At 40.4% G+C, this 27,791-nt stretch overlaps 1 protein-coding gene across 1 annotated transcript in view; it reads left to right on the top strand.

Annotated features, from left to right (window-relative positions):
- The window catches only part of SH3GL2 (SH3 domain containing GRB2 like 2, endophilin A1), a 220,835-nt gene that overhangs the window by 190,315 nt on the left and 2,729 nt on the right, over window positions 1–27,791 (top strand). The window contains exons 4-8 of the mRNA XM_047831347.1: window positions 20,491–20,634; window positions 21,458–21,591; window positions 23,427–23,585; window positions 25,053–25,156; window positions 26,706–26,836. Of these exons, the coding sequence (XP_047687303.1) occupies window positions 20,491–20,634; window positions 21,458–21,591; window positions 23,427–23,585; window positions 25,053–25,156; window positions 26,706–26,836 (672 nt within the window). The remainder of the gene's footprint in view (window positions 1–20,490; window positions 20,635–21,457; window positions 21,592–23,426; window positions 23,586–25,052; window positions 25,157–26,705; window positions 26,837–27,791) is intronic.

Raw genomic sequence — 27,791 nt, 5'->3', positions numbered from 1 at the left:
AGAGTTTAGCTTAAGCATACTATGAAATGTGTCACATGCTAGTGGAGTTAAGTAGGTACTCGAATACATGAGTCCGTAACACAGTCCAAAGATCTGGGTTGGAGAGAAAAAATCAAGAATAATCAGCTTACTGACTCGAGGTTAACTGATTGTCCAGACCAATAAAAGATGGGACTTCATTGCCCAAGCTTATTTTTCCATATCTCCATAGTACCCTTGGAGTCTGGTTTGTGGTCTCACCCCCTAGGTATTCTAAATCAGCAAGGCAGAGGTGTGGTCTTCAAATCTTTTTTTTTTCTGAGATTCATAGATCAATGTAACAGAATCGAGACCCCAGAAATAAACCCACATGTATATGTTCAGTTAATCTATGACAAAGGAGGCAAGAGTATCCAGCGAGGAAAGGATGGTCTCTTCAATAAATGGTGCTGGGAAAATGACACTGCTACATGCAGAAGAATGAAACTGGACCATTTTCTTACACCACAAAAATAGACTAAAAGTAGATTAAAGACCTAAATGTGAGACCTGAAATCATAAAACTAGAAGAAAGCCTAAACAGTAATTTCTTTGACATAGGCCATGGAATCATTTTTCTAGATAGGTCTCCTCAGGAAAGGAAAACAAAAGCAAAGTTAAACTATTGCAGCTATGGCAAAATAAAAACTTTTGTACAGCAATGGAAACCGTCAACAAAACAAGGCAGCCTACTTAATGGGAGAATATATTTGCAATGATAATCTAAAAATGGGTTAATACCCAAGGTATATAAAGAACTTCTGCAAGCCAACACCAAAAAAAAAAAAATTAATAATCAGATTAAAATGGGCCAAGAACCTGAATAGACATTTTTCCAAAGATAACATGGTCAAAAGACATGTGAGAAGATGCTGAACATCAGCAATGATCATGGAAATGCAAAGCGAAACCACAATGAGATTTCATCTCACACCTGTCAGAATGGCTAAAATAAGAAAGATAGGAAATAACAACTGTTGGTATGGGTATGGAGAAAAAGGAACCCTGTTCACTGTTGGTGGGAATGCAAATTGGTGCAGCCAATGTGGAAAATAGTTTGAAGGCTCTTCAAAAAATTAGAAGTAGAATTGCCATCTGATCCCATAATTCCACTATTGGGGATTAGCTCAAAGCAAACAAAAACAATAACTAAAAGAGATATATGTATCTCTATGTTTATTACAATATTATTTATAATGCCCAAGTTACAGAAGAAACTCAAATGTCTATTGATAGATGAATAAAGAAGTGCTACACACACACACACAATGGTATCTGAGCCATAAATAAAGAGATCTTGTTATTTGTAACAATTGATGGATCTAGAGGGTATAATGCTAAGTGAAATAAGTCAGAGAAAGGCAAGTACCATGTAATTCACTCACATGTGGAATTTGAGAAACAAAGGAAAATGACAAAAGACAGACTCTTAAATACAGAGAAAACACTGGTGGTTTCCAGAGGGAGGTGGGTAGGGAAATGGGTGAAATTGATGAAGGAGATTAAGAGTACACTTAAAATGAGCATGACTAATATATAGAATTGTTCAATCATTATATTGGAACCTGAAACTAATATAACACTGTAATTATACTTCAATTAAAAGAAGGAAGTGACTTAAGTAACTTTGGAAAATACTGTTTTGATTGGGAATGTGAAACCAAAGATAAAAAAATGTACAAAACAAACAACCAAAAGATTCTAAGCAGCCAAATAAAAAGTTTTCTAAATAGGAGTGCCTGGGTGGCTCAGTCGGTTAAGCATCCAACTCTTGATTTTGGCTCAGGTTTCACAGTTGGTGAGTTCAAGCTCCACATCAGTCTCTGCACTGACAGCATGGAGCCTGCTTGGGTGTGTGTCTGTCTGTCTGTCTGTCTCTCTCTCTCTTTCCCTCCCTCCCCCCCCCCCCCGCCCCTCCCCTGCTCCCATGCATGCTCTCTTGCTCTCTCTCAAAATAAATGAATGAACATTAAAAGAAATTAAAACGTTTTCTAAGTAATTCTGAAATACACCAAGTTGACAGCCACTGGTAAAAGCCTTTAGAGGAGGATTTTTTTTTCTATTATCCTGTGGAGACATGGGGGTTTCCACCTGCAGCTTTTACGCCTAGAGGAAATTTGATGGAGTTGGAATGTTATTCCCCTTCCTTCTGTTATTTACTAGCTTTACCTTCAGTATTCCAAATGTTACCAAACAAGCTGCCTCTTTTTACTCTTTTGGACTCAAGACCCACATCTTTTTAGTTACTGTGTAGTGCAACCTTGTGGATATTGTTAGACTTTGTATTTGCGGAAATTGAAATACTTCAACACTTCCTCTCCAAAATCTTCTCTTCCTCCTGTGTTGTTAGATTTGTATCATTACCTATACAAGTACTCAGTCTGGAGACTCATGCAGTGGTTCTCAACCTTGGCTGCACGTTAGAATCACCGAGGACGCTTTAAAAACTATCAGAGGCCAGACCTCATACCTATTAAATCAGAAATGTGGGAGTGGGACACAGACATTAGGATTTCCTTCCTGAACTGTAACATTAAAAGAAGTGCAATGTTTATAGAGTGTAACTGTTTAGCTTAATGAGTTATTACAAACTGACACTCCTGTGTAAATGTACTAGTTCAAGAAACTGAATGTTACTGACATTCCAAAAGCCCCTCTCCAGAAAAATTGCCCTGTGACCTCTAACACATATGGTTTTGTTTGTTTCAGAACTTTATTATTATTTTTAATGTTTATTTATATTTGAGAGAGAGAAAGAAAGACTGCAAGCAGGGGAGGAGCAAAGAGAGGAGACAGAATCCGAAGTAGGCTTCAGGCTCTGAGCTGTCAGCACTGAGCCCGACATGGGTCTCGAACTCATGAGCTGTGAAATCATGACCTGAGCCAAAGTTGGATGCTTAACTGACTGAACCACCAGGTGCCCCTGTTTCAGAACTTTAAATAGAATCATAGAGGGGCGCTCAGGTGGGTCAGTCGGTTGAGTGTCTGACTTCTGCTCAGGTCATGATATCACGGCTCGTGCGTTTGAGCCCCACCTTGGGCTCGGTGCTGACAGCTCCGAGCCTGGAGTCCCTCGCTCATGCTGTGTCTTTCTCTCTCTCTCAAGAATAAATAAAACATTAAAATTAGAATCATAGAGCATGTACATTTTTTTTTAAGTAGGCTCCATGCCCAGCATGGATCTTGAATTTATGGCCCTGAGGTAGGGAGTCATGTGCTGTACCAACTGAGCCAGCCAGCCATCCCAAGCATGTCTCTTTTGATCTGATTTCCTTTCTTCTGCTTTATGTTACTGTCGAATGTAGGGTTAGTTCCTCCATTCTCATTGCTGCATAGCATTTCACTGTAAGAATATAGCACAACCTTTCTACTTCCTCACAGATACATATTTAGGTGTTTCCATTTTCTGGCTATTTGGAATAGCCTATTTTTTTACATGTCTATTGCACATGTATACATTTATGATACATGACTAGAAGTGGAATTGCTGGGGCACAGCTGTTCAGCTTTGGTAGATATTGCTAAATTGTTTCCTAAAATGTTCTACCAATTTGTTCTACCACCAGCACTATTCAAGCATTCAGGCTGTTCTGTACTCTCTGAATACTTGATACTTTCTAGGGTTTTTATTTTTTCTTTAACCATTCTTGTGGGTATGTTTCAGTGCAATTTTACTTGAATCACCAGAATAACAAATGAAATTAAGCCCTTTCAGATGTTCATTAGTTATTTGGATATCTTCTTTTGTGAAGGGCCTGTCTCCCTTGCCCACTTTTTAAATTGGGTTATTTCATTCATAATGGTTTATAGGAGGTTTTTAAAATATATATTCTGGATATAAGTCCTGTTTGGAGATATATGTATATATAATGAATATTTTAATTCACTTTGTTGGTTGCCTTGTAATTATTTCTAACGATTTCTTTTATTTTTTTTTTCAACGTTTATTTATTTTTGGGACAGAGAGAGACAGAGCATGAACAGGGAGGGTCAGAGAGAGAGGGAGACACAGAATCAGAAACAGGCTCCAGGCTCTGAGCCATCAACCCAGAGCCTGACGCGGGGCTCGAACTCACGGACCGTGAGATTGTGACCTGGCTGAAGTCAGACGCTTAACTGACTGCGCCACCCAGGCGCCCCTAACGATTTCTTTTAAAAGAAAGATGTACTGGGGCATCTGGGTGGCTCAGTCAGTGAAGCGTCTCTTGATCTTGGCTTAGGTCATGACCTCATGGTTCATGAGTTTGAGCTCCACATCGAGCTCTGCACTGGTAGCACAGAGCCTGCTTGGGATTCTGTCTCTCCCTCTCTCTGCCCTTCCCCTGATTGTGCTCTCATTTTCTCTCAAATAAATAAAGAAAAAAGAAAGAAGCATTTAGTTTTAACAGAGTCCAATTTATAAATACTTTCCTTTATGGATATTGCTTTTTGTGCCCTATTTTGAGAAATCTTTGCAAATCTTTGCATCTTTGCATTCATAAATCATGAATATGTTCTCCTATATCATTTTCTAAAAGTTGTAGTGTATTTATTTTCATAGTTAGATGTGCAGTCTACCTGGAATTGATTTTTAGGTGTAGTGTGAGGTAGAGTCAGTGTTTTTCCTTATGGAACCTGGTTGACCCAGTACTAATTTTGGAAGAAAAGCTCCCCAGGTGCTTCCACCAGGCAGCTAACCATTGCCCTAACATCATCCCAGAGTCTTCTCTTCTTTGTCCTCATTTAATCAGTCACCTGGTCCTCTTAATGCTACCATCAAAGGACTATAACAGTCATCCCTTTTTTCTTAGGACTCATTCATCATAGTGTTCTCAAAGCTAGTCTCCTTGCCTACAGTGTCTTCCCACTTTCCCTAATTGATGTTAAGAATCGTTTTTTCCCAAACCACAGTCTGATTTAATCTGAATTAAAGCCCTTTTAAAGGTCTAGACCTGAAATACCTCTGTGTCAGAAACCTTTGACAAAAATCATTGTCTATGAAACAAAATCCAAGCTCTTTAGCATAAAACTCCAGGCCCTTCACAACATGGTTCCAACTTTATGGCCTCTTCACCTAAGCCAAAGACTTTTTGAACTTTCCAGATATACGAGGCACTTTCATGTACCTTTGCTCAGTCTCCACGGAGCTAGAATGGCTTTTCCCACCACTCTGCCTGTACAGCTTACCCTTTGAGAAAGCCCAGCTCAAGTGTCACCTTGTTTCATGAGCCTTCCAAGCCTTACTATTTTGGATGGAGTTTACCACTCTTCTCTGTGATGTGAACTCATTAGAACCTTATCCACAGTATGGCCCCCATTGGCCTCATGTCACGGTGAGTGGAGTGCTCTCTGACTCTCCAAATAGACAAGAAGCTCACTGAGAGTGGAGGCTTGGCCTTGCTTCTCTTAGACTCTCCCTAGCACAGTCCCTGTCACACATTAAGTGCTAAATAAATACTTGTTTTGTTCATTTTATCACAAAAAAATCTTTAAAAAGCAGATTTTTAGTAAATAATTCAATCAGGCAATACAAATCAGAATATTTCTATATCAAGGAATACATAATTGTTTCCAATGTAACCTATTCATTGACTTGTACTAGTTTTATCTTGTGTATCCCCTGTGCTAAGGCCTACAATTTAGCTTAGGGACTTTCTTTTGTTGGAGAAAAGAGAGCTCATATTCAGATTCTGGGAGATTATTAGATCAGTTTCTTATCATTTTCAAATAAATCAGTTTTCCATGACATAGTTTAGAGATGAATTGCTACCCAAGAGCCAGGATTAGTTAATTGTAAATAGGAAGTGGGATTCCACCCTTCTGCATTTTAAGAGAAAGGAAAAACCTTGGCAGCCTCATAAATCTTAAAATCTAGTCTGTGCAAGGGGAATGCCATGCAGATTGCCATCAGCATGACCTGCTCTCCGAAATCATCCTGTCAGATCACAAAGTTAGTGTGTAATTAGATCTTATCAGCAGGCTCTAGCTGCATTTCAGAGCATAGTAGGAGATTGTGGTGTTTTTGAATAGGGATGATTTTCTTAAGGATTAGAAAAAATGACATCTGCAAAAGAAATGTATAAAAAAACCAAACCTTTTAAATAAAGACATCCAGCCCACAGTTAATAAGTAAGCATGTGCTGCATGCTTGGCCCTGTACTAGAATTCAGTAGAACTTGTATCAGGAAACAGACATGCACAAAAGGGAGAAAGTATCAAGAGATATTATCAGTGTATATACAGGGCACAGTAGAGGCAAAATGAGGGAAGGGGTCACTTAAACTTGGAGGCAGTACAGGTAAAGGGTGATTGAGAAAGATTTTGTAAGAAAAGGTTGGGGGTGGTATCTGCTGTTACGGTGGCAGGTAGACAGAGAGAGGGAAGGCTATTCCAAGAAGAGGAACAGTTCTAGTAACTTGAAGAAACTGCCAGAAGTTTCCTATGTCTGGAGGCCAGGGTATGCTTTCCCTGAGCTCAGAGTTTTGTATCTAATACGAATAAACCTGAGTATATGAACTTGAAAGAGGTATAAGGATTATCCAGCTGTCTCCTTGTTTTTTTCCTCAGCTTTTTGTGGATGAAGAACCTGAGACTCAGAAAGGTTAAGTAATTCATAACACAATCACACAGCAAAACTTCTTAGCATTTGTGGTGCTCATAGAGATATGAGCACATTTGTTGACTGTTTATCATGTGCCAGCATTGTCACATACATTATGTCATTTAGTCTTTACATCAGCCTAACCCAGTGAGGGAGAGGTACCGTTTACAGATGGGTAAACTAAGGGCCAAAATTGCCCAGCATGAAATAGAGCTAGGATTTGCACTCAGACAGTCTGAGTCCAAAGTCTTTGCCTTGGGGCACCTGGGTGGCTCGGTTGAGCATCTCCAACTCTGGATTTCAGCTCAGGTCATGATCTCATGGTTCATGAGATTGAACCCTTTGTCAGGCTCCTTGCTGATAGCATAGAGTCTGCTTGGGATTCTCTCTCTCTCTCTCTCTCTCTCTCTCTCTCTCTCTCTCTCTGTCTATAAATAAATAAATAAGTAAACAAACAAATGTAAAAAAAAAGTCTTTGTCTTAATTCTTTTTTAAACTGGCTCCCCTTTCTACTGTTCTTTCCACAGTTAGCAGCTAACTCCTACCCGCAGTTATTCTCTTTTATGTCTAATTCTCAAAACACAGGTTTGTAGAACTGGAATAGTTACAGCCAGTTTTGTTGACATAAGTAATAATTTTAGGATTCTGTATATGATACATCATAAATTTTTTTAGTTCTACAAGAACATCACACATTGCATCATTCAGGGCACAGTCAGGGAAGTAAAGTCACTGTGGATATCATGAAATAGGAGATGTATTAAAGGAATTAGAGCTTGCACAGTTATTGAAAGATCTTGATAATGCCAAAAATATGGAGTTGAAAGACTAGAGAAAGGTCACTGACCAGCCCTGACTCAGGTGAATGGACTTAGGGATCTAAAGAGGAATCTGGTAGGCAGGTCCAGCTGCTGTAGCAGAACTGCAAAAGCTATGGAAGGTAGTGGAAGGTTGTTGGCTCTTCAAAGTTGCTATGTCTGCTTTTGCAACAAAAGATCTTTGGGGGGTCTAAGGTCACCTTTGGTAAGCAGAATCAGCATTCAACAAGAGCTGGACACAGAGTAGGGAAGAGCGGGAATGAGCTGGACCCCATTTGTAGCTCTGCATCAATCTGTTGCCTCCTCTATGCAGTCACAGCCTCCAGAATATTAGGACTACTGCTTCCCCTTCCTTCACCTCCCAAGTCTCACACAATCTCGCTTTCTACCAATTCTGTGAAGCATATGGAGAAGGGATTCTGGGAAATGTAGTTCCCCATACAGTCAAGCTGGCAGTATTCCAGAGCACATGGAGCTCCTGGGTGGCTCAGTCAGTTAAGCGTCCCACTTCAGCTCAAGTCATGATCTCACAGTCCATGAGTTCAAGCCCTGCATCAGGCTCTGTGCTGAAAGCTCAGATCCTAGAGCCTGCTTCAGATTCTGTGTTTCCCTCTCTCTCTGCCCCTCCCCTGCTCATGCTCTGTCTCTCTCTGTCCCCAAAAAATAAATAAATAAAAACATTAAAAAAAAGAAAAAAAGAGGACTTGGAAAAGGGAAGAAAGGAATGCTTTCCTCTGTCTCCAGTGCCGGTTGTGTGGCTATACTAGTTACTCTTTTTGTAGTTTATCATTGAATACAGGTAACAACCTTATGAATGATTATTTTTCAAGAATATACAGCTAGCAAGATTTTGAGACCGGATTTTTACCTATGTTTGTCTGAACCAAAGCTAATGTTTATTTTAATGCCCTGTGCTGATTTCTGTGAAAGACAAGACCTTGGTGGCTTTCTTGTTTGTTCTTTGGATTAAGAAGTAAACATTTTTTAAACTAAGACTTATAAGTAGAGTTTTCTGAGTTTTCCCAGTAGTTTCCACATTAGGCCAAAAAATAAACAGCCTTTTTATGGAGCACACAACAATAGGACCCCTTTTTAGGGAAAAGATCAGCCTTTTATGGTCATCATAATTTTACTCCTTCTTCTGGTTCAAGTTGACTGGATACAATTGCTTCCAGAAATCAAGTGGGTGTGGACTCATCCAGCCCTTTTCTTCGATGGTTTTCTAATGGCATTTTACTTGTTAATCCTTATTAACTTTTCCTGTTCTTTTCTCCTTAAACTAATTAAAATATGAAACTTTCTGGCTGAAAGATCTTTGAAGTTAGAGCAGTGCCCAGATTGTCAAGATACCATGAGTATTTCTTACCCAGTTCAGCCACTAAATTAGGTCTCCTGAGGGAAGGAAGTGGGAAGTATTTTAAATTTAATTATTTATAATGGAAGTAATACATGTACATATTAAAAATAGTCCAATAATTTTACAGTGCTTTTTACAAAAAACAGTGCCGTTGGAGTTGCATTTTTTCACCCATTTTCAAGAAACAACACTTTCAAGATGCTTTTGGTTCTTTCTTTGGTTTTTACTTCTAATCTTGAAACAACATGCTTATGTTGCTCCCTGCTCGGTTTTCCAGTTTTAAGTTTTCTGTTTGATTCCTACTTTGGAAGATGAGAATTGTTTGCTCTTATCTTCCCATTCTTTCACATCCTTCCCCTCCCTCATTACCAGTATGTTTGTGGCATAATTTTTGTTAAATTAGTATTCAGTATTTACATTTTACATCCTTGTAAACTTGTATGGAGCTGAGACATATAAAATAATATGATTATATTTCCTTTCTTGTACAACCTTTTTGTTTTTCGTGGAGTTAGTAGTTGTTTTATTTCTCATTTTCTTCACTTTTTGTGTACCTTTTTTTTTTTTTTATGAAATTTATTGACAACTTGGTTTCCATACAACACCCAGTGCTCATCCCAAAAGGTGCCCTCCTCAGTACCCATCACCCACCCTCCCCTCCCTCCCACCCTCCCCTCCCTCCCACCCTCCATCAACCCTCAGTTCTCGGTTTTTAACAGTCTCTTATGCTTTGGCTCTCTCCCACTCTAACCTCTTTTTTTTTTTTTTTTTCTTCCCCTCCCCCATGGGTTCCTGGTAAGTTTCTCAGGATCCACATAAGAGTGAAACCATATGGTATCTGTCTTTCTCTGTATGGCTTATTTCACTTAGCATCACACTCTCCAGTTCCATCCACGTTGCTACAAAAGGCCATATTTCATTTTTTCTCATTGCCACGTAATATTCCATTGTGTATATAAACCACAGTTTCTTTATCCATTCATCAGTTGATGGACATTTAGGCTCTTTCCATAATTTGGCTATTGTTGAGAGTGCTGCTATGAACATTGGGGTACAAGTGGCCCTATGCATCAGTACTCCTGTATCCCTTGGATAAATTCCTAGCAGTGCTATTGCTGGGTCATAGGGTAGGTCTATTTTTAATTTTCTGAGGAACCTCCACACTGCTTTCCAGAGCGGCTGCACGACTTTGCATTCCCACAACAGTGCAAGAGGGTTCCCGTTTCTCCACATCCTCTCCAGCATCTATAGTCTCCTGATTTGTTCATTTTGGCCACTCTGACTGGCGTGAGGTGATACCTGAGTGTGGTTTTGATTTGTATTTCCCTGATAAGGAGCGACGCTGAACATCTTTTCATGTGCCTGTTGGCCATCCGGATGTCTTCTTTAGAGAAGTGTCTATTCATGTTTTCTGCCCATTTCTTCACTGGGTTATTTGTTTTTCGGGTGTGGAGTTTGGTGAGCTCTTTATAGATTTTGGATACTAGCCCTTTGTCCGATATGTCATTTGCGAATATCTTTTCCCATTCCGTTGGTTGCCTTTTAATTTTGTTGGTTGTTTCCTTTGCTGTGCAGAAGCTTTTTATCTTCATAAGGTCCCAGTAATTCACTTTTGCTTTTAATTCCCTTGCCTTTGGGGATGTGTCGAGTAAGAGATTGCTACGGCTGAGGTCAGAGAGGTCTTTTCCTGCTTTCTCCTCTAAGGTTTTGATGGTGTCCTGTCTCACATTTAGGTCCTTTATCCATTTTGAGTTTATTTTTGTGAATGGTGTGAGAAAGTGGTCTAGTTTCAACCTTCTGCATGTTGCTGTCCAGTTCTCCCAGCACCATTTGTTAAAGAGGCTGTCTTTTTTCCATTGGATGTTCTTTCCTGCTTTGTCAAAGATGAGTTGGCCATACGTTTGTGGGTCTAGTTCTGGGGTTTCTATTCTATTCCATTGGTCTATGTGTCTGTTTTGGTGCCAATACCATGCTGTCTTGATGATGACAGCTTTGTAGTAGAGGCTAAAGTCTGGGATTGTGATGCCTCCTGCTTTGGTCTTCTTCTTCAAAATTCCTTTGGCTATTCGGGGCCTTTTGTGGTTCCATATGAATTTTAGGATTGCTTGTTCTAGTTTCGAGAAGAATGCTGGTGCAATTTTGATTGGGATTGCATTGAATGTGTAGATAGCTTTGGGTAGTATTGACATTTTGACAATATTTATTTTTCCAATCCATGAGCAGGGAATGTCTTTCCATTTCTTTAAATCTTCTTCAATTTCCTTCATAAGCTTTCTATAATTTTCAGCATACAGATCCTTTACATCTTTGGTTAGATTTATTCCTAGGTATTTTATGCTTCTTGGTGCAATTGTGAATGGGATCAGTTTCTTTATTTGTCTTTCTGTTGCTTCATTGTTAGTGTATAAGAATGCAATTGATTTCTGTACATTGATTTTGTATCCTGCAACTTTGCTGAATTCCTGTATCAGTTCTAGCAGACTTTTGGTGGAGTCTATCGGATTTTCCATGTATAATATCATGTCATCTGCAAAAAGCGAAAGCTTGACTTCATCTTTGCCAATTTTGATGCCTTTGATTTCCTTTTGTTGTCTGATTGCTGATGCTAGAACTTCCAGCACTATGTTAAACAGCAGCGGTGAGAGTGGGCATCCTTGTCGTGTTCCTGATCTCAGGGAAAAAGCTCTCAATTTTTCCCCGTTGAGGATGATGTTAGCTGTGGGCTTTTCATAAATGGCTTTTATGATCTTTAAGTATGTTCCTTCTATCCCGACTTTCTCAAGGGTTTTTATTAAGAAAGGGTGCTGGATTTTGTCGAAGGCCTTTTCTGCATCGATTGACAGGATCATATGGTTCTTCTCTTTTTTTTTGTTAATGTGATGTATCACGTTGATTGATTTGCGAATGTTGAACCAGCCCTGCATCCCAGGAATGAATCCCACTTGATCATGGTGAATAATTGTTTTTATATGCCGTTGAATTCGATTTGCTAGTATCTTATTGAGAATTTTTGCATCCATATTCATCAGGGATATTGGCCTGTAGTTCTCTTTTTTTACTGGGTCTCTGTCTGGTTTAGGAATCAAGGTAATACTGGCTTCATAGAATGAGTCTGGAAGTTTTCCTTCCCTTTCTATTTCTTGGAATAGCTTGAGAAGGATAGGTATTATCTCTGCTTTAAACGTCTGGTAGAACTCCCCTGGGAAGCCATCTGGTCCTGGACTCTTATTTGTTGGGAGATTTTTGATAACCGATTCAATTTCTTCGCTGGTTATGGGTCTGTTCAAGCTTTCTATTTCCTCCTGATTGAGTTTTGGAAGCATGTGGGTGTTCAGGAATTTGTCCATTTCTTCCAGGTTGTCCAATTTGTTGGCATATAAGTTTTCATAGTATTCCCTGATAATTGTTTGTATCTCTGAGGGATTGGTTGTAATAATTCCATTTTCATTCATGATTTTATCTATTTGGGTCATCTCCCTTTTCTTTTTGAGAAGCCTGGCTAGAGGTTTGTCAATTTTGTTTATTTTTTCAAAAAACCAACTCTTGGTTTCGTTGATCTGCTCTACAGTTTTTTTAGATTCTATATTGTTTATTTCTGCTCTGATCTTTATTATTTCTCTTCTTCTGCTAGGTTTAGGCTGCCTTTGCTGTTCTGCTTCTAGTTCCTTTAGGTGTGCTGTTAGAGTTTGTATTTGGGATTTTTCTTGTTTCTTGAGATAGGACTGGATGGCAATGTATTTTCCTCTCAGGACTGCCTTTGCTGCGTCCCAAAGCGTTTGGATTGTTGTATTTTCGTTTTCGTTTGTTTCCATATATTTTTTAATTTCTTCTCTAATTGCCTGGTTGACCCACTCATTCGTTAGTAGGGTGTTCTTTAACCTCCATGCTTTTGGAGGTTTTCCAGACTTTTTTCTGTGGTTGATTTCAAGCTTCATAGCATTGTGGTCTGAAAGTAAGCATGGTATAATTTCAATTCTTGTAAACTTATGAAGGGCTGTTTTGTGACCCAGTATATGATCTATCTTGGAGAATGTTCCATGTGCACTCGAGAAGAAAGTATATTCTGTTGCTTTGGGATGCAGAGTTCTAAATATATCTGTCAAGTCCATCTGATCCAGTGTGTCCTTCAGGGCCCTTATTTCTTTATTGACCGTGTGTCTAGATGATCTATCCATTTCTGTAAGTGGGGTGTTAAAGTCCCCTGCAATTACCACATTCTTATCAATAAGGTTGCTTATGTTTATGAGTAATTGTTTTATATATTTGGGGGCTCTGGTGTTCGGTGCATAGACATTTATAATTGTTAGCTCTTCCTGATGGATAGACCCTGTAACTATTATATAATGTCCTTCTTCATCTCTTGTTACAGCCTTTAATTTAAAGTCTAGTTTGTCTGATATAAGTATGGCTACTCCAGCTTTTTTTTGGCTTCCAGTAGCATGATAAATAGTTCTCCATCCCCTCACTCTCAATCTAAAGGTGTCCTCAGGTCTAAAATGAGTCTCTTGTAGACAGCAAATAGATGGGTCTTGTTTTTTTATCCATTCTGATACCCTATGTCTTTTGGTTGGCGCATTTAATCCATTTACATTCAGTGTTATTATAGAAAGATACGGGTTTAGAGTCATTGTGATGTCTGTATGTTTTATGCTTGTAGTGATGTCTCTGGGACTTTGTCTCACAGGGTCCCCCTTAGGATCTCTTGTAGGGCTGGTTTAGTGGTGACAAATTCCTTCAGTTTTTGTTTGTTCGGGAAGACCTTTATCTCTCCTTCTATTCTAAATGACAGACTTGCTGGATAAAGGATTCTCGGCTGCATATTTTTTCTGTCTAGCACCCTGAAAATCTCGTGCCAATTCTTTCTGGCCTGCCAAGTTTCAAAAGAGAGATCAGTCACGAGTCTTATAGGTCTCCCTTTATATGTGAGGGCACGTTTACCCCTTGCTGCTTTCAGAATTTTCTCTTTATCCTTGTATTTTGCCAGTTTCACTATGATATGTCGTGCAGAAGATCGATTCAAGTTACGTCTGAAGGGAGTTCTCTGTGCCTCTTGGATTTCAATGCCTTTTTCCTTCCCCAGTTCAGGGAAGTTCTCAGCTATTATTTCTTCAAGTACCCCTTCAGCACCTTTCCCTCTCTCTTCCTCCTCTGGGATACCAATTATGCGTATATTATTTCTCTTTAGTGCATCACTTAGTTCTCTAATTTTCCCCTCATACTCCTGGATTTTTTTATCTCTCTTTTTCTCAGCTTCCTCTTTTTCCATAACTTTATCTTCTAGTTCACCTATTCTCTCCTCTGCCTCTTCAAGCCGAGCTGTGGTGGTTTCCATTTTGTTATGCATTTCGTTTAAAGCGTTTTTCAGCTCCTCGTGACTGTTCCTTAGTCCCTTGATCTCTGTAGCAAGAGATTCTCTGCTGTCCTGTATACTGTTTTCAAGCCCAGCGATTAATTTTATGACAATTATTCTAAATTCACTTTCTGTTATGTTATTTAAGTCCTTTTTGATCAGCTCATTAGCTGTTGTTATTTCCTGGAGATTCTTCTGAGGGGAATTCTTCCGCTTGGTCATTTTGGATAGTCCCTGGCGTGGTGAGGACCTGCAGGGCACTTCCCCTGTGCTGTGGTGTATAACTGGAGTTGGTGGGCGGGGCCGCAGTCAGACCTGATGTCTGCCCCCAGCCCACCGCTGGGGCCACAGTCAGACTGGTGTGTGCCTTCTCTTCCCCTCTCCTAGGGGCGGGATTCACTGTGGGGTGGTGTGGCTCGTCTGGGCTACTTGCACCCTGCCAGGCTTGTGATGCTGGGGATCTGGCGTATTAGCTGGGGTGGGTAGGCAAGGTGCACGGGGGCAGGAGGGGCAGGCTTAGATCGCTTCTCCTTAGGTGATCCACTTCAGGAGGGGCCCTGTGGCAGCGGGAGGGAGTCAGATCCGCTGCCGGAGGTTTGGCGGTTTGGCTCCGCAGAAGCGCAGAGTTGGGTGTTTGCGCGGAGCGAGCAAGTTCCCTGGAAGGAACTGGTTCTCTTTGGGATTTTGGCTGGGGGATGGGCGGGGGAGATGGCGCTGGCGAGCGCCTTTGTTCCCCACCAAACTGAGCTCTGTTGTCAGGGGGCTCAGCAGCTCTCCCTCCCTTTGTCCTCCAGCCTTCCCGCTTTCCGAGCAGAGCTGTTAATTTATGACCTCCCAGACGCTAAGTCGCGCTTGTTGTGGGAACACAGTCCGTCAGGCCCCTCTGCTTTTGCAAGCCAGACTCGGGGGCTCTGCTTGGCCGGCGAGCCGCCCCTCCGCCCCGGCTCCCTCCCGCCAGTCCGTGGAGCGCGCACCGCCTCGCCGCCCTTCCTACCCTCTTCCGCGGGCCTCTCGTCTGCGTTTGGCTCCGGCGACTCCGTTCTGCTAATCCTCTGTTGTTCTCTGGGTTATTTAGGCAGGTGTAGATGGAATCCAAGTGATCAGCAGGACGTGCGGTGAGCCCAGCGTCCTCCTAAGCCGCCATCTTGCCGAAAAACCCACTTTTTGTGTACCTTTCATTCTTTCCCAGACCCTCTGCCACATATGTGAATCTTCTCTCATTATATTGAAACATGTCAGGTGTTCATTATTTTTGAGATATCTAAAGTTGCATTCTACATTGCTTGTTGTCCTAATTTGAGTTCCCCCAGAAGCAATCCATGAGGCAAGGATATGAGCACTAGGGTTTGATTTGGGAAGTGATTCCAGGAAACCTTGAGGGAAGTAGGGAAGAGGGGAAGCCAAAGAAAGGTGCATTATAAAGCAAGGTACAGTGGTAGATAACTGTAACTTGACCCCATGGAGGATCTTGGGGAGACTGTAGCTCCCTTGTAGCTCATGGCTTCCTCTGCTATGTGGACCTGGTTATGATGTGTAGCATCAGCTACAGTTGCCCTTAGTGCATGATGCGCAGTAGCCATCTTGAGATTTCCTTTTGTCATCATTTTTACATCTGTCCTTGTGTTGGATCTCTTTTTTTAGATTCTGTACTGTCCCTTTTCTTGAGTTACATCTTCATTTTGGTAGACTGCCTCTTCCATTAGCTTGGGAAGAAAAGTGATCAGAATCCTTCTTTGTGTGTCTGAAAATGTCATCATTCTACCTTCATGCTTCATTGATAATTTATATAGAATTATATATTATTTAAGAAATTTTTAGTCATCACTACATTGTTTACGTGGAAATTTCTCATTTTTCATGATATTCTCATGTTCAATTACCTTCTAATTCTTGATATTTGTATATAACCTATTTTTTCCTCTCTGAAAGGTTTTAGGAACTTCTTTGTGTTCTCAGTGAAATTTCTTATTAATGGCCCTCCACGTGGACCCTTTTATCCATTGTGTTAGGCATTCAGTGGCCTCTTCCAATCAGGAAACACACATTCATCAGTTCTCAGAAATTTTCTTTAACTTTTAAAAAGAATCTATTACCCTTATATTTCTTTGTGTTTTTTTCTTTTTGGAACTTCTGTTATTCAGTCATTAGACCTCCTGGACTGACCCTGATTTTATGCTTTCTTTCTGATTTTCTCTCTAGTTTTAAAATTTTGTACGATTTTTTGGGTAATTTGCCTCAACTTTATGTGTCCATGATTTTTAATTTTATATTTTACTTAAGTTCATATTTAAACTTAAATTATATTTTAATTCCTAAGAATTCTTCTTTGTTTCTTTTTTTATTTCATGGACAAAGTGTCTTAGACACCTGAGAATATTAATGATAGTTATTTTTCCCTCCAAGAATGGTTTGTTTCCTGTAATTGCCTTATTTATTTTGGTTCCTTTATGTTAGAAACCTTTTTCAAAATCTGGTGTTGGTGTCTATATTTTTCCACTTAAGTGTATGGCAGTAAAGTTGTGTGGGAGTTAGTGGGGGCTTATAAACTGTAATAGCTTCTTTCTAGGCTGAATAGCCTGGATTGGTGTATTCGGTACTTAACAGCTACCAGTGTCTGTAGGTCTCTTCTTTTGGATTATTTGTATTCCCCCTAGAAAAATTTTCTAGTTCCCTACCTGGAAGGTACTAACCTGGCTGCCAGTTCTCTGGGTGACAATTAGGGGAAGTGGGTAGAGGAAATCTCATTGTTCACTATATGGACAGGGCCTAATGTCCTGTTTTCAGTATAGAAGCCTATTCTAAGCTGAGTCAGATAGATGTCTTCCCTTCTCTCCTAAAACAAATCTTTTATTTTTCAACAAAAAGAAACAAGTTTTCTATTTCTCATTCTCTGTTATGCTTTTATAGGCTCTTAGGCACATGAGCCAATGGATGTGAGCAGAGTCTACTTATGGAAACCATTGCCATGATATTCTACTAGTTTTCAAGATAATCTCTTCTTTCATTTATTCTTCCTTCAGTGGGCATGTGTTAAACATCCACAGTGTACACGGGGTTATGCTAACCCATCTGGGAGATACACTCATCAGCATACCAGGATCCTGTTCCCATGGACCAGGGGAGGGATTACTGTTGACAAGCTGTTTCAGCAGTAAACCCAGTGGGGGCAACTTGAACTAGGATAGCAAAGCTGGAACAGTAAATATGGGGCTGTAGCCTCAGAGATTGTAAAAATTTGTGAGAAAATTTATGAGAAAGCAAAAAAGATAATTTGAAAGAGAAGAGACCATACTATAGGAATTCTAATGTCTGAAATTTGTATTTTCCAGGTTTACTTTCTGTTTCTTAAAATACAGCTTTAAAAAAATCATTTAAATACAATTATGTTATATTTAAAGATGATGAATTCAGAGGTCTGATGATCGTTTTCAGGAACACAGAAATTTTACTAACTAGAGATTCTTGATAAATATTTAAGGAGTTTGTGAATGAATTTAAAAGCCAGCCTTTTCATAGTATGGAGAATAAATAATATGTGGATCAGTAGATATTTTAGAGGATTTGAAGAAATAAACTAATAGGTATGGTATTGAATAGGTATGGTATTGAAAAGGGTATGAATACCCTTTTCATGAAAATGTAGAAAAATTCCAAGATATTTTTAAGTAATTAGTAGAAGAATAAGAATGATGACTTTGAAAATCAGCCACAGTATTAAACCATTTCAATTACTTCTGGTCATTACTTAACCACAAGAGGACTTTTAACAGAACCAAGCTATAAGCACAAATCAATACCAACTTTTGTAAAAGGAGTAAGTCTTCAGAGTGTAGTCAAAACAGGATTTGAAGGGATTAACTACCATGTGTGGTTTCTGTACTGTATTTCATTGGCCTCCATTTATCTTCTTTCCTTCTATTCATTCTATAATTCTTATTGTCTGATGTTTGCTTATTTCACTTTTATTTGTGCTTTTATGGCTTCTTCTCTGTACTCCCCCAGTGCCTTGTACACATTAGCCATCATTGCATTTATGTTTGTTGCCACTGTCTGTTTGTTTATTTCACACCTCACTGTACTGTGAGCACACTGAGGGCAGGGACAGTGTTCCTTCCGGGATCTCTGATACGATGTATTTTGGAAAAGGCTTTGAAAATATGCTCTAATAATACTGTTCCCTCAAAAATGTGTGACCATGTAGCAATTTCAATTTTTGAAAATTAACACATATATACTTTGAAAAGCAGAGTAAGGAAAATTTGAATTATATATATATATTTTTTTTTTTTCCAGTTACCACCAGGCTTTGCATATACTATTAGCTCAACTAACTGCTAGTCACTATGTGATTCTAAGCTTAAAGATACTTCCCTCCAGAATCCTTCTTTGCAATGTCCTCTGCCCCCAGACTGAGGTGATGCTGTACTTCTGTAACTTGCTATAATCCCCCACCATGGCACTTAGTATATGCACTTCATTCTAATTGTTTTAAAATAGATGCTCCCCTTAGTTCACTGTAAACTTCCTAAAGGGAGGCACCATATCTTCCTTGTTCATTATAATATATACCGCTGGGGCTAGGCTGGGAAGAGTCCTCTCATGATAACTGTCCTCATCTCCAGTTTTGACCTTGGAATCCCAAATTTAACTAAAAGCCTATTTGTGATGTATGGAAGTGTTAAATTGCTATATTGTAACCTGAAACTATACAACACTGTATATTAGTTATCTGGAATTAAAATAAAAAATCCCACCTTGCCTCAGCTCAATAGATGGCTCACATGTCTATTCCCATTCTAGCATAAATTCGGGATTTTATCCTCTGGAGAGGTCTCTGAACTGCAGGATACCAGGCACATACTTTAACCCTAGCCCTAACCCTATCCTCACCCCTAAAGCCTAACCCCTAACCCTAACACCCTCTGTAGGGACCTGACCTGCAGGATACCAGGCACATACCCTCACCCTGGCCCTATCCCTAACCCTAGATCTGAGGGAAAAAAAGATGTGATATATATGAATATTATTCAGCTATAAAAGAGAATGAAACCTTGCCATTTGCACTGATGTGGATGGAACTAGAGAGTATTATGCTAAGCAAAATAAGGCAGTTAGAGAAAGACAAATATATGATTACACTCATAGATGGAATTTAAGAAATAAAACAAATGAGTAGAGGGGAAAAAAGAGAGGCAAACCAAGAAACAGACTTAACTGTAGAGAACAGACTAATGGTTACCAGAGGGGAGATGGAGGGGGCAGTGAGTTAAATAGGTGATAGGGATTAAGGAGTGTACTTGTTGTGATGAGCACCGGATGTTCTAGGGAGCTGTTGAATCACTATATTGTACATCTGAAACTAATATAACACTATGTATTAACTAGAGTTGAAATAAAAATTTTTTAAAAACTATTTGAAACAAATGCTCAAGATTAAATATCGGCCACTGATAATGCTGGAAGTGTCTTTGGCAGTGGCTCATTCAGGGGTTTCCATGCAGATGGGATCCTGGGCACAATCCTAGGCTAATGTACAGCCCAACTCTAATAATGAACCTGAGGAAATCTAGTATCCTAGCATCAAGAAATTCTCTTTAACACTGTGTTAGAAAAACTTTTTCTTCCAGGAAAACTGGAGTTGCTTCTAAGCATCTTTTATAAAAACAATAGCAAAAAAGAAATTGAAGTGCTGTCTTTGTGGCATGAAACTAATTCTCAGAAGCCATTATGTTCTAGGGAAGTGATTAAATCTTTTTAATGAACTCAGTATTTCTGTTGTTCATGGGTCTGTTTACCATCAGAATCTTAGTTGAACAGTGATTTTGAAAAAACGGGTGTAAGTAAAATTTGGCATAAGGCTCCCATGGCAAGAATTAACAATTTCCTACTTTTGTCCATAGACTCCTAGAATTGAAATATAAACTTGAATCCTAAAACTTAGAGAATGCATAATTCAGTAGTTTTCAAAATGTTTCCCATGGGGCCTCCCAGCTCCACAGAGGTACTGCCAGAGCCACCACAGTGAAGAGAGGATTGGAAAAGTACACAGGAAGATGGAGACAATATGAGGGTAGGATCTCCACCCAGAAGAGCTTTGCTTTTTCTATTAAGTTCCTTGTAAGTATTGAAAGAAAGGGAAAGTTTGGTGATTTAAAAAAAAAAAAAAAAAAAAAAAGGTCTGTTTATATCAATCTGTAGGCCAGCCTCCTCATATTACAGATGAAGACACCAAAGCTAGGAAGGTGCAGATGTAATTGTTCATAGCTGAGGTGGTTTATGGGCCAGTTAAGGCCTGATTCTCCATCCGGCCCTGTCTCTGCTATATCACATTGCCTATTGTGAACATCTGTGATCTCTTTGCCTCCAGCTTCCAGAGCTAAACTCAGCATGATCAACACCATGTCAAAAATCCGTGGCCAGGAGAAAGGGCCAGGCTATCCCCAGGCAGAAGCACTGCTGGCAGAGGCCATGCTCAAGTTTGGAAGAGAGCTTGGAGATGATTGCAACTTTGGTAATGTGTGCTTTCTCACACTTCTGTTCTTTCATTTGTCCGTGGGGACTTAGTGCCAGTAAGACGCTGCAGGAAATTATTCAAACCATTTTATATTTTGATTCTGTTTTACATCTTATATGCATGGGCCAAAAATTTGTCTTCAGAGTCATTTCATGTTTAGTGTGATTTGTCTTAGTAGAGGTTTTAGTTATTTTCTTTTTCCCTGATGAGATCCTAATCTTTACAGTAGCTGGTGAACACATCCAGATGCCTGGAAGCTCACTGTGGAGTGTGTCTGACATAACTGAATATTAGGGCAGAGGGAACAGTCTGTATGATGTAACACCTTGCCCCATAAGCTTTCTCTGAGATCTACCACCCCAGATGAATTCCTTCACCCCTCTCTTGTCCGACTCAGTCACCATACTAAACACTTCTGTTTTCACTTCTTCATGATGGGAAGTCTCAGCAAGTAAATGTCTGTTCCTTATATTTGCTTCTGCTAAATGCATTGGCCTTAAACAGGTTCCCTATTAGGGAAAGCCCATACTGACAAGGGAGGGTAGAGAGCTTCCAAAATTGCTTTTTAAAGGAAAAACAAAATGTTATGATCTTCATAATAAGAGATACCTCCCCCTTGGTAGCATTGAATTTGTACTGTATGGACTGTCTTAGGTGGAAACACACTGCTCTCTAGAGGGCATTATGTAATGCCTCTCATCTCCATTGTCCTTGCAAGACAGGCAGTAGTCCATGGGTTTTCACCTGTGGTGGCCCTGTGACTGCATATACATTTCACCTTTGTCCTTTAACATGAAACAGACTCATTCTCCCCTTCCAGGCCCAGCCCTTGGTGAAGTGGGGGAGGCCATGCGGGAGCTCTCGGAGGTGAAAGACTCATTGGACATGGAAGTGAAGCAAAACTTCATTGACCCCCTTCAGAACCTTCATGACAAAGATCTGAGAGAAATTCAGGTATCTGCAACCAGTCCTTTAGGAAGCAAGCAGTTTGAATGTGCAGATGTAGGTGTCCTTTTTCTTCACAAAACTTTTGTTTTAAGCTTATCGTGTGTGGTCAGGTTTGAATTAAAAACAACCCAGCCAGACAAATTGAGATTAACCGGAAATGCAGTTCTTTTGCCCCACTATTATGATTGGGCCTCTTATGAATATTACATTTGACTTTTCCACATTCAGTCTTCAGGTTTTTCAAGCTTTTTTTTTTTTTTCTCCAGAAGAATAATATCCTTCCCTGATACTATCCAGTGTTATTAATTATGTCTTTCTGGGCTGATTTCACCCTCTAAAACAGTTGTTAGATGTATCTGTTGTTAGCTTAGGTAAATAGCTATACTATCATTCTATAAACACATGTTTTCATATTTTCATGATGATTGTTAGGACTGAGGAAGAATAACCAACTATCCTCTTTATAAAACATGGAGAAGAGTGAGCTCTTCCAAATAAATAAAGTTCAACTGGCTTTGCCTCCATCTGTGTGTATAATGTTTACTCATTCATTCCTTCAACAAATATTTATGGAACCTCTCTGAAATTTAACTTTATTGTAATGTGGTCATCTACAGCTTGAAGTCCCTTAGACGGCTTTTTCTCTAGTCTCCTCCCCTGTATCACTTGCTCAAGATTGCAGTTAGTAAGTGGCAGACTCACTCTAAGTCTACAATGTTAACCGCACCTCCAATACTCTACCCTGACTGCAAGTTCAAGTGTGTTTTAAGACTATCCCTTCCAAAGGAGCAAACATTTAACTTGGATCAGGGTGTGGATTGCAGGCAGGGTATACAGTGGAAGGGAAGGTCTAGGATATTTTTCTTCCTCTTTTCCTTCTCATTTCTTCGCCGCTCCCAACTCTGTTTTCATCTCCCTCCCTTTCTTTCCATACACGCCCAGGATCAGGGAAGTTTAGTGTTTCCTCCCACCCATTAGTAATGCAACACTGCAGCTCTTTGCAAAAGACACCCTGTAGCAGTGGGAAACGACTTTCCCACTTTGTCACTAGATGTGTTGGGCAGACGTTGAGTGGCCAGGCAGTGGGGAAGGATGCACGGAGGGATTGAAGAGCACTGTGGGGCATTAGACCCCGTCTATTGTCCCTTCTGAGTTAGGTTTTTTCCACTGGTTTAATCACCTACCAAATGGGAGACTTAAACTCATCAATGGTTCCCTGAAAGCTACATCGGTCACCAAGGGCTAAGGGTTAAGATAGAGATTACTAGACTCTGGCCCTGGATATGTTAATGCAGGTGATCAGTAATCCATATTTCTGATAAGCAACTTATGTGATTCTAACAGACTGATTTCCTCAAAGATAAGTCCCTTCCAGCATTAATGTTCTAGGACTCAAAAAACAAGAATGCCAGTCTTTTTCACTTCTTTTCAAGGGAAGTGTTTTTCCCCCTGCCTTCTTGCAAGCTACCATTTCTCTTGAAGATGGGAACTTGTGGGTTCTATGTAGCAGTGTTTTCCACATGTGAGGCAGTATGCACATATTCCCAGCTGCTATCATGCCCAGCTTGGTTTTGGCCCAGCAAGGTCAGAAAATAAAGGGCACTGGTAATTCCCACAATTTCTTTCTTACTCTTAATTGTTTTTAAAGATGCTTCTCCACATTAAGCCTTTGGAAACATTTGCCCCACTGTTGCAGGTTTCTTTATTTTTCTGGTAACATGATATTTTAGAACTTAGCCTGTCGTATTTTGGAGGCTAATAGGCATGACAGAGAAGTAGACTAAAAATAGTCCCTTTCAATGAATCCTTTCAAAGCATATTGCCGCCCTTGACTTTTTCAGCATCATCTAAAGAAGTTGGAAGGTCGACGCCTGGACTTTGATTATAAGAAAAAACGACAAGGCAAGATTCCAGATGAAGAGCTCCGTCAGGCTCTGGAGAAATTTGATGAATCTAAAGAAATTGCTGAGTCAAGCATGTTTAATCTCTTAGAGATGGATGTGAGTGACTGTCCTGTGGTTTCTAATTTAATCTTGCCGTTGAGACTCAAGATTATGTTAAAGGGTTATGTAATTTAAAATGTGCATATCTGATTACACTATATGGTGAGAACTTCAGCAGATAGTTATTTCTTTTAAAAGAATTGAAAAAATAAAGTAGATCAAGAAATGGTAAGGTTTTTTTCTGTATTATCTTGGTTTGATCTAACTAGATGTTTGACTCCTAATGACCGTAAAGAATTACCAGTGGTGAGAAGATGAAGAATCTTTCTGATGATTCATGTAAAGGTTCAGTAGCTTAAAATACTTTGTTGAAATATTTGGCAAATTGGCTTCAGATTATAAAAGAATATCACCTAAAATGCATTTAGAATTGAGGGTCCCAGTATAGGTTAAGATGTTCTGTATTTTGAAGTAAAGTTGATATTTTCTTTCAAAAACTAATTTCAATTGAGTTTGATGATTGTAGCATAGATACTGTATTTGGGGGCATGTATAACGAAGTTTAAAGCTATTTTTACATTTCCAGAGCACCAAATTATTATTTGTGGCTTTAGAAATTATATTCCATTGAGTCCTTTCAGCCTCATAGCCATGAGGACTTCTGACCGCTCATGTAGTAAAACCTGCTAAACAGCTTTCAAGCTCTTGCTCACTCCCACCTCTGGCCCTATCATTTGCCAACCAACTTCTTCTAAGATGTTTACAGAGCCTTTATGTGCTTATCAGTTACCCGATTTGCCCTGACTGGTGATAGGGGAGGCATGTTGAACATACCTGGATTTTCCCACCACCCAGAGACACAGTGTAGGTTTTTGTTTATGTGAAACAACTGGTGTTTCACCTGCCTGCTAAAGAAGGATGCTCTAGGCACAAGGTGTGACCTGAATCACAGTGTTCCTTCCCAGGGCCCCATTCCACCCCAAAACTTATGGAATAGCATTGCCTCTGCTGACTTGGAGGGAAATACTCAGCTAGGTCACAGCCTGAGACACAAAATGAAGAGTAACTGAGGATGCCTAGAATATTGGAGCTGAAATGCACCCAAGCATTGACCCAGCCTCTTTACATTGCAGATAGATTGAAAGAGCATGAAAAGTACAGGGCACCAAGAGTCCTTTGGTCAATGTATCTTTTTCCTATAAGAAATCAATAAAATTAGCCAAATCCAGCTGGAAGTTTGTAGCTAAGAATGAGACTTTCAGTGAGAGTTGTGTGTGATCTTCAGTTGGATTCCTAACTACTCCTTGTGGTATTGGTGTTTCCAAGCATATGGATGCTTCTTATCCTTAACTGATATGGAACCTGAAATATCTCCTGGCGCTGGAGATTGGGGTTGTGTGTCAGGGCAGCTCTGTCATATATGTGCTGGGGCAGGAGTGGTTGCTTAAGGATGGTAATCTGGTAACTAAGGCGTGTCTCCCCCACCCCCACCCCCACCCCCACCCCCACCCCATCGGCCTGCAGATCGAACAGGTGAGCCAGCTGTCTGCGCTCGTCCAAGCCCAGCTGGAATACCACAAGCAGGCGGTCCAGATCTTGCAGCAAGTCACTGTCAGACTGGAAGAAAGGTATCTCAACAGTTCCTGAATTTTACACTTCCATTTTCTTCCTATGAAATGATGGGTAAAGAAATGGAAATAATGGAGTCCATTTGAAGTAAAACTTGTGCCAAAAGTTTTGATTCTGCATAGGCACTTTGTGGATTATTTGTCTTGACTTTTGTGGGTCTTGTGCTTTGTTATACTTTGTTCCCTTGAGTGTACTCTTGTGTTTGTGAGAAGCCAATGCTTGGATTGTGTGTTGGCCACCACAGGTGGGAAGCCGGGTGCTACCGAGGATAATGGATATGATTTGCTGAGCAGATACTCTGTGTGCGTACTGGAGACATATCATCACCCGTCTTATGAAACAGCTCTGTAAACTAAGTATAATTAGCTTCACCTAAAGGTGGGAGCCCAGGGAGATCAAGTAACTAGCTCAGGGTCACACCGTGGTGTCACCAGGGTTTGCCAGGCAGGCATAATCTGTTTGAAAGCCTGTATCTTTTCACACCATGTAAGAACCCTCCACCGTCAGAGGGACAGCTTTCGTGTGCCTGTTCCGTCTCCTCAGGTGCACCCCACTGTGAGGCCATGGTAGTCTTGTGAATGGGGCTCCCTGGAGTTGCAGGGTCCCAACCTGCACAGCTTAGACAGAGGTCCTTACTGTAACATATGTCACATTGTGCAGCTTTCCTCCATGCACCCTCATAGAAATGTGTGTAACACTCGGAAACCTCGAGAAAGATCTAAAAGCATGCACTTCGACATACTAAAGAAGTATTATATGTCTTTGTGACATCTGTTGAGCAGAAGGGCCATTTTCCTTTTATCTCTCTGAAATATGTTCAAAGTCAGTATCATTCTACAGTCACCCTATCTTAACCTCTCCCTGTCCTTGCAAATCTGTACACTTTGCTCCATATGCATCTGAGACTATGGAGAATACTTGGGGGTGTACGGAATATATCTATTGTCTACACCTTTCCACTTTCCTCCTGTCTTCCCTCATCTCTTTCCCCTCCTTGTATCTCAAACTGCTCACTCTTCTCAGGGTATTTCCTCCTTCCAAATCTTTTCGAGCTCTTGAGTTCTTTCTTCTGGAAAGGACTATTCATCTGGAAATGACTCTTAGCTGTGTTTTCTCTCCTTCCATAAGCCTTCCTGTGGGCAGGTAGACTCCTGCCCACTGCCACCTCCCTGTAGCATTTTGTATGTATCTCCATAACCGCACTTACCACAGTGTATGGTACTCAGTTATGTTCCATCTCCCTTACACACCATAAGCTGCTTGAGGGCAAGAACTGTGTCTCATTCATTTTTGGGTTCCCAGCACATTTTCACAGGGAGCTCTGAATAAATGAGGGAGGGATTGAGAGAAAGGTTGAAGATGGTGAGGGTATGACCAGAGGGACACCACTGAAAGCAGAGACCTCCTACAGATAAGACGGCTATGGGTTCTTTTGAGATTTTCCCTGCTCCACATTGGTAGCCTTCCTGGATATCACTGCTTTTCTTTTTGCTTCTTAATTGGCTACATACTCTTATCCCCCCCCCCCACCTTTTCTTTTTAATGCAGAATAAGGCAAGCTTCATCTCAGCCTAGAAGGGAATATCAGCCTAAACCACGAATGAGCCTGGAGTTTCCGACTGGAGACAGTACTCAGCCCAACGGGGGCCTCTCGCACACCAGTACACCCAAACCTGCAGGTAAGGAGCTGAGACCTGCAGACCCCATTATAAGAGCCTTGGGCACCTCCCATTGGCACTTGTCCGTAAATTCTAGGCGCAGTCCAGTCGGGCTGCACAAGAACTGTACAGTGATACATTTCTTACAGGATGGTTTTGTCAGGTAGAAACTCTTTCAAAGCACTCCTTCCTTCTTTTCTCATTGATCATTTCTTTCCTCCTTTTCCCTCTTGTCTCCTCTAGGAAACTTTCTTTGTCCCCTTTTCTCTCACTCTCCATCATTAGCACACATTAACCTCTTAAGTAACACATTTGATTTGGACCTTCTCTTGTGTTGTCACCTTAATGAGCCAATTTGGTGCCAGCAATATCATCTTTTTTTCCCCTGTTTTACTCTCTGTGTTCCAGAACGCATGAGAGAAAATGCCCCTGGCAGGGCGTGCCCACATACACTCACATATGACCCACAGACAGCAGCTCCAGGAACATGTCCAATTGGATTTCTTAAGTCATGGGAGCAAATGGCTGAATATATCTGTAGATGGATGTATTTCTCATCTCAACATCTGCTCTCTTCCTCTCCTTCCACCACCTTCAACCAACTCATTATGCCGTGTAACTGAGGTTGGTACAGTAAAAGCTAAAATTTATTTTCTATCAGGAATATTGATGTATACCCAGTAATATATTCTTTCAGTTGGCACCATTGCTCTCCACCCCCTACACACAGATTAGGTAAAAACCTGTGCTTGAGGTGTTTTCAACCTTAACATTTACCTGGTTGAAGAAGTGGAAACTCTCTGAAAACTGGATGTGGACTTCAAAGATATGCAGTGTCTCCTATTTTCCCTGTAGCCCAGTGCTAATGTTTTGTGGTAAGAAATGCTTTGTGAGATGCTCTCAGGAGACCATGAAGGAAAACAGGTGTGTGGTGACAGTCAGCGCCCTCTGCCCTCTGCGTTCCCCTTGGCTTCTC

Source organism: Prionailurus viverrinus, chromosome D4, assembly GCF_022837055.1.
Source record: "Prionailurus viverrinus isolate Anna chromosome D4, UM_Priviv_1.0, whole genome shotgun sequence".
NCBI lineage: Eukaryota > Metazoa > Chordata > Mammalia > Carnivora > Felidae > Prionailurus > Prionailurus viverrinus.
This window is presented reverse-complemented; position numbering and strand designations above follow the sequence as displayed.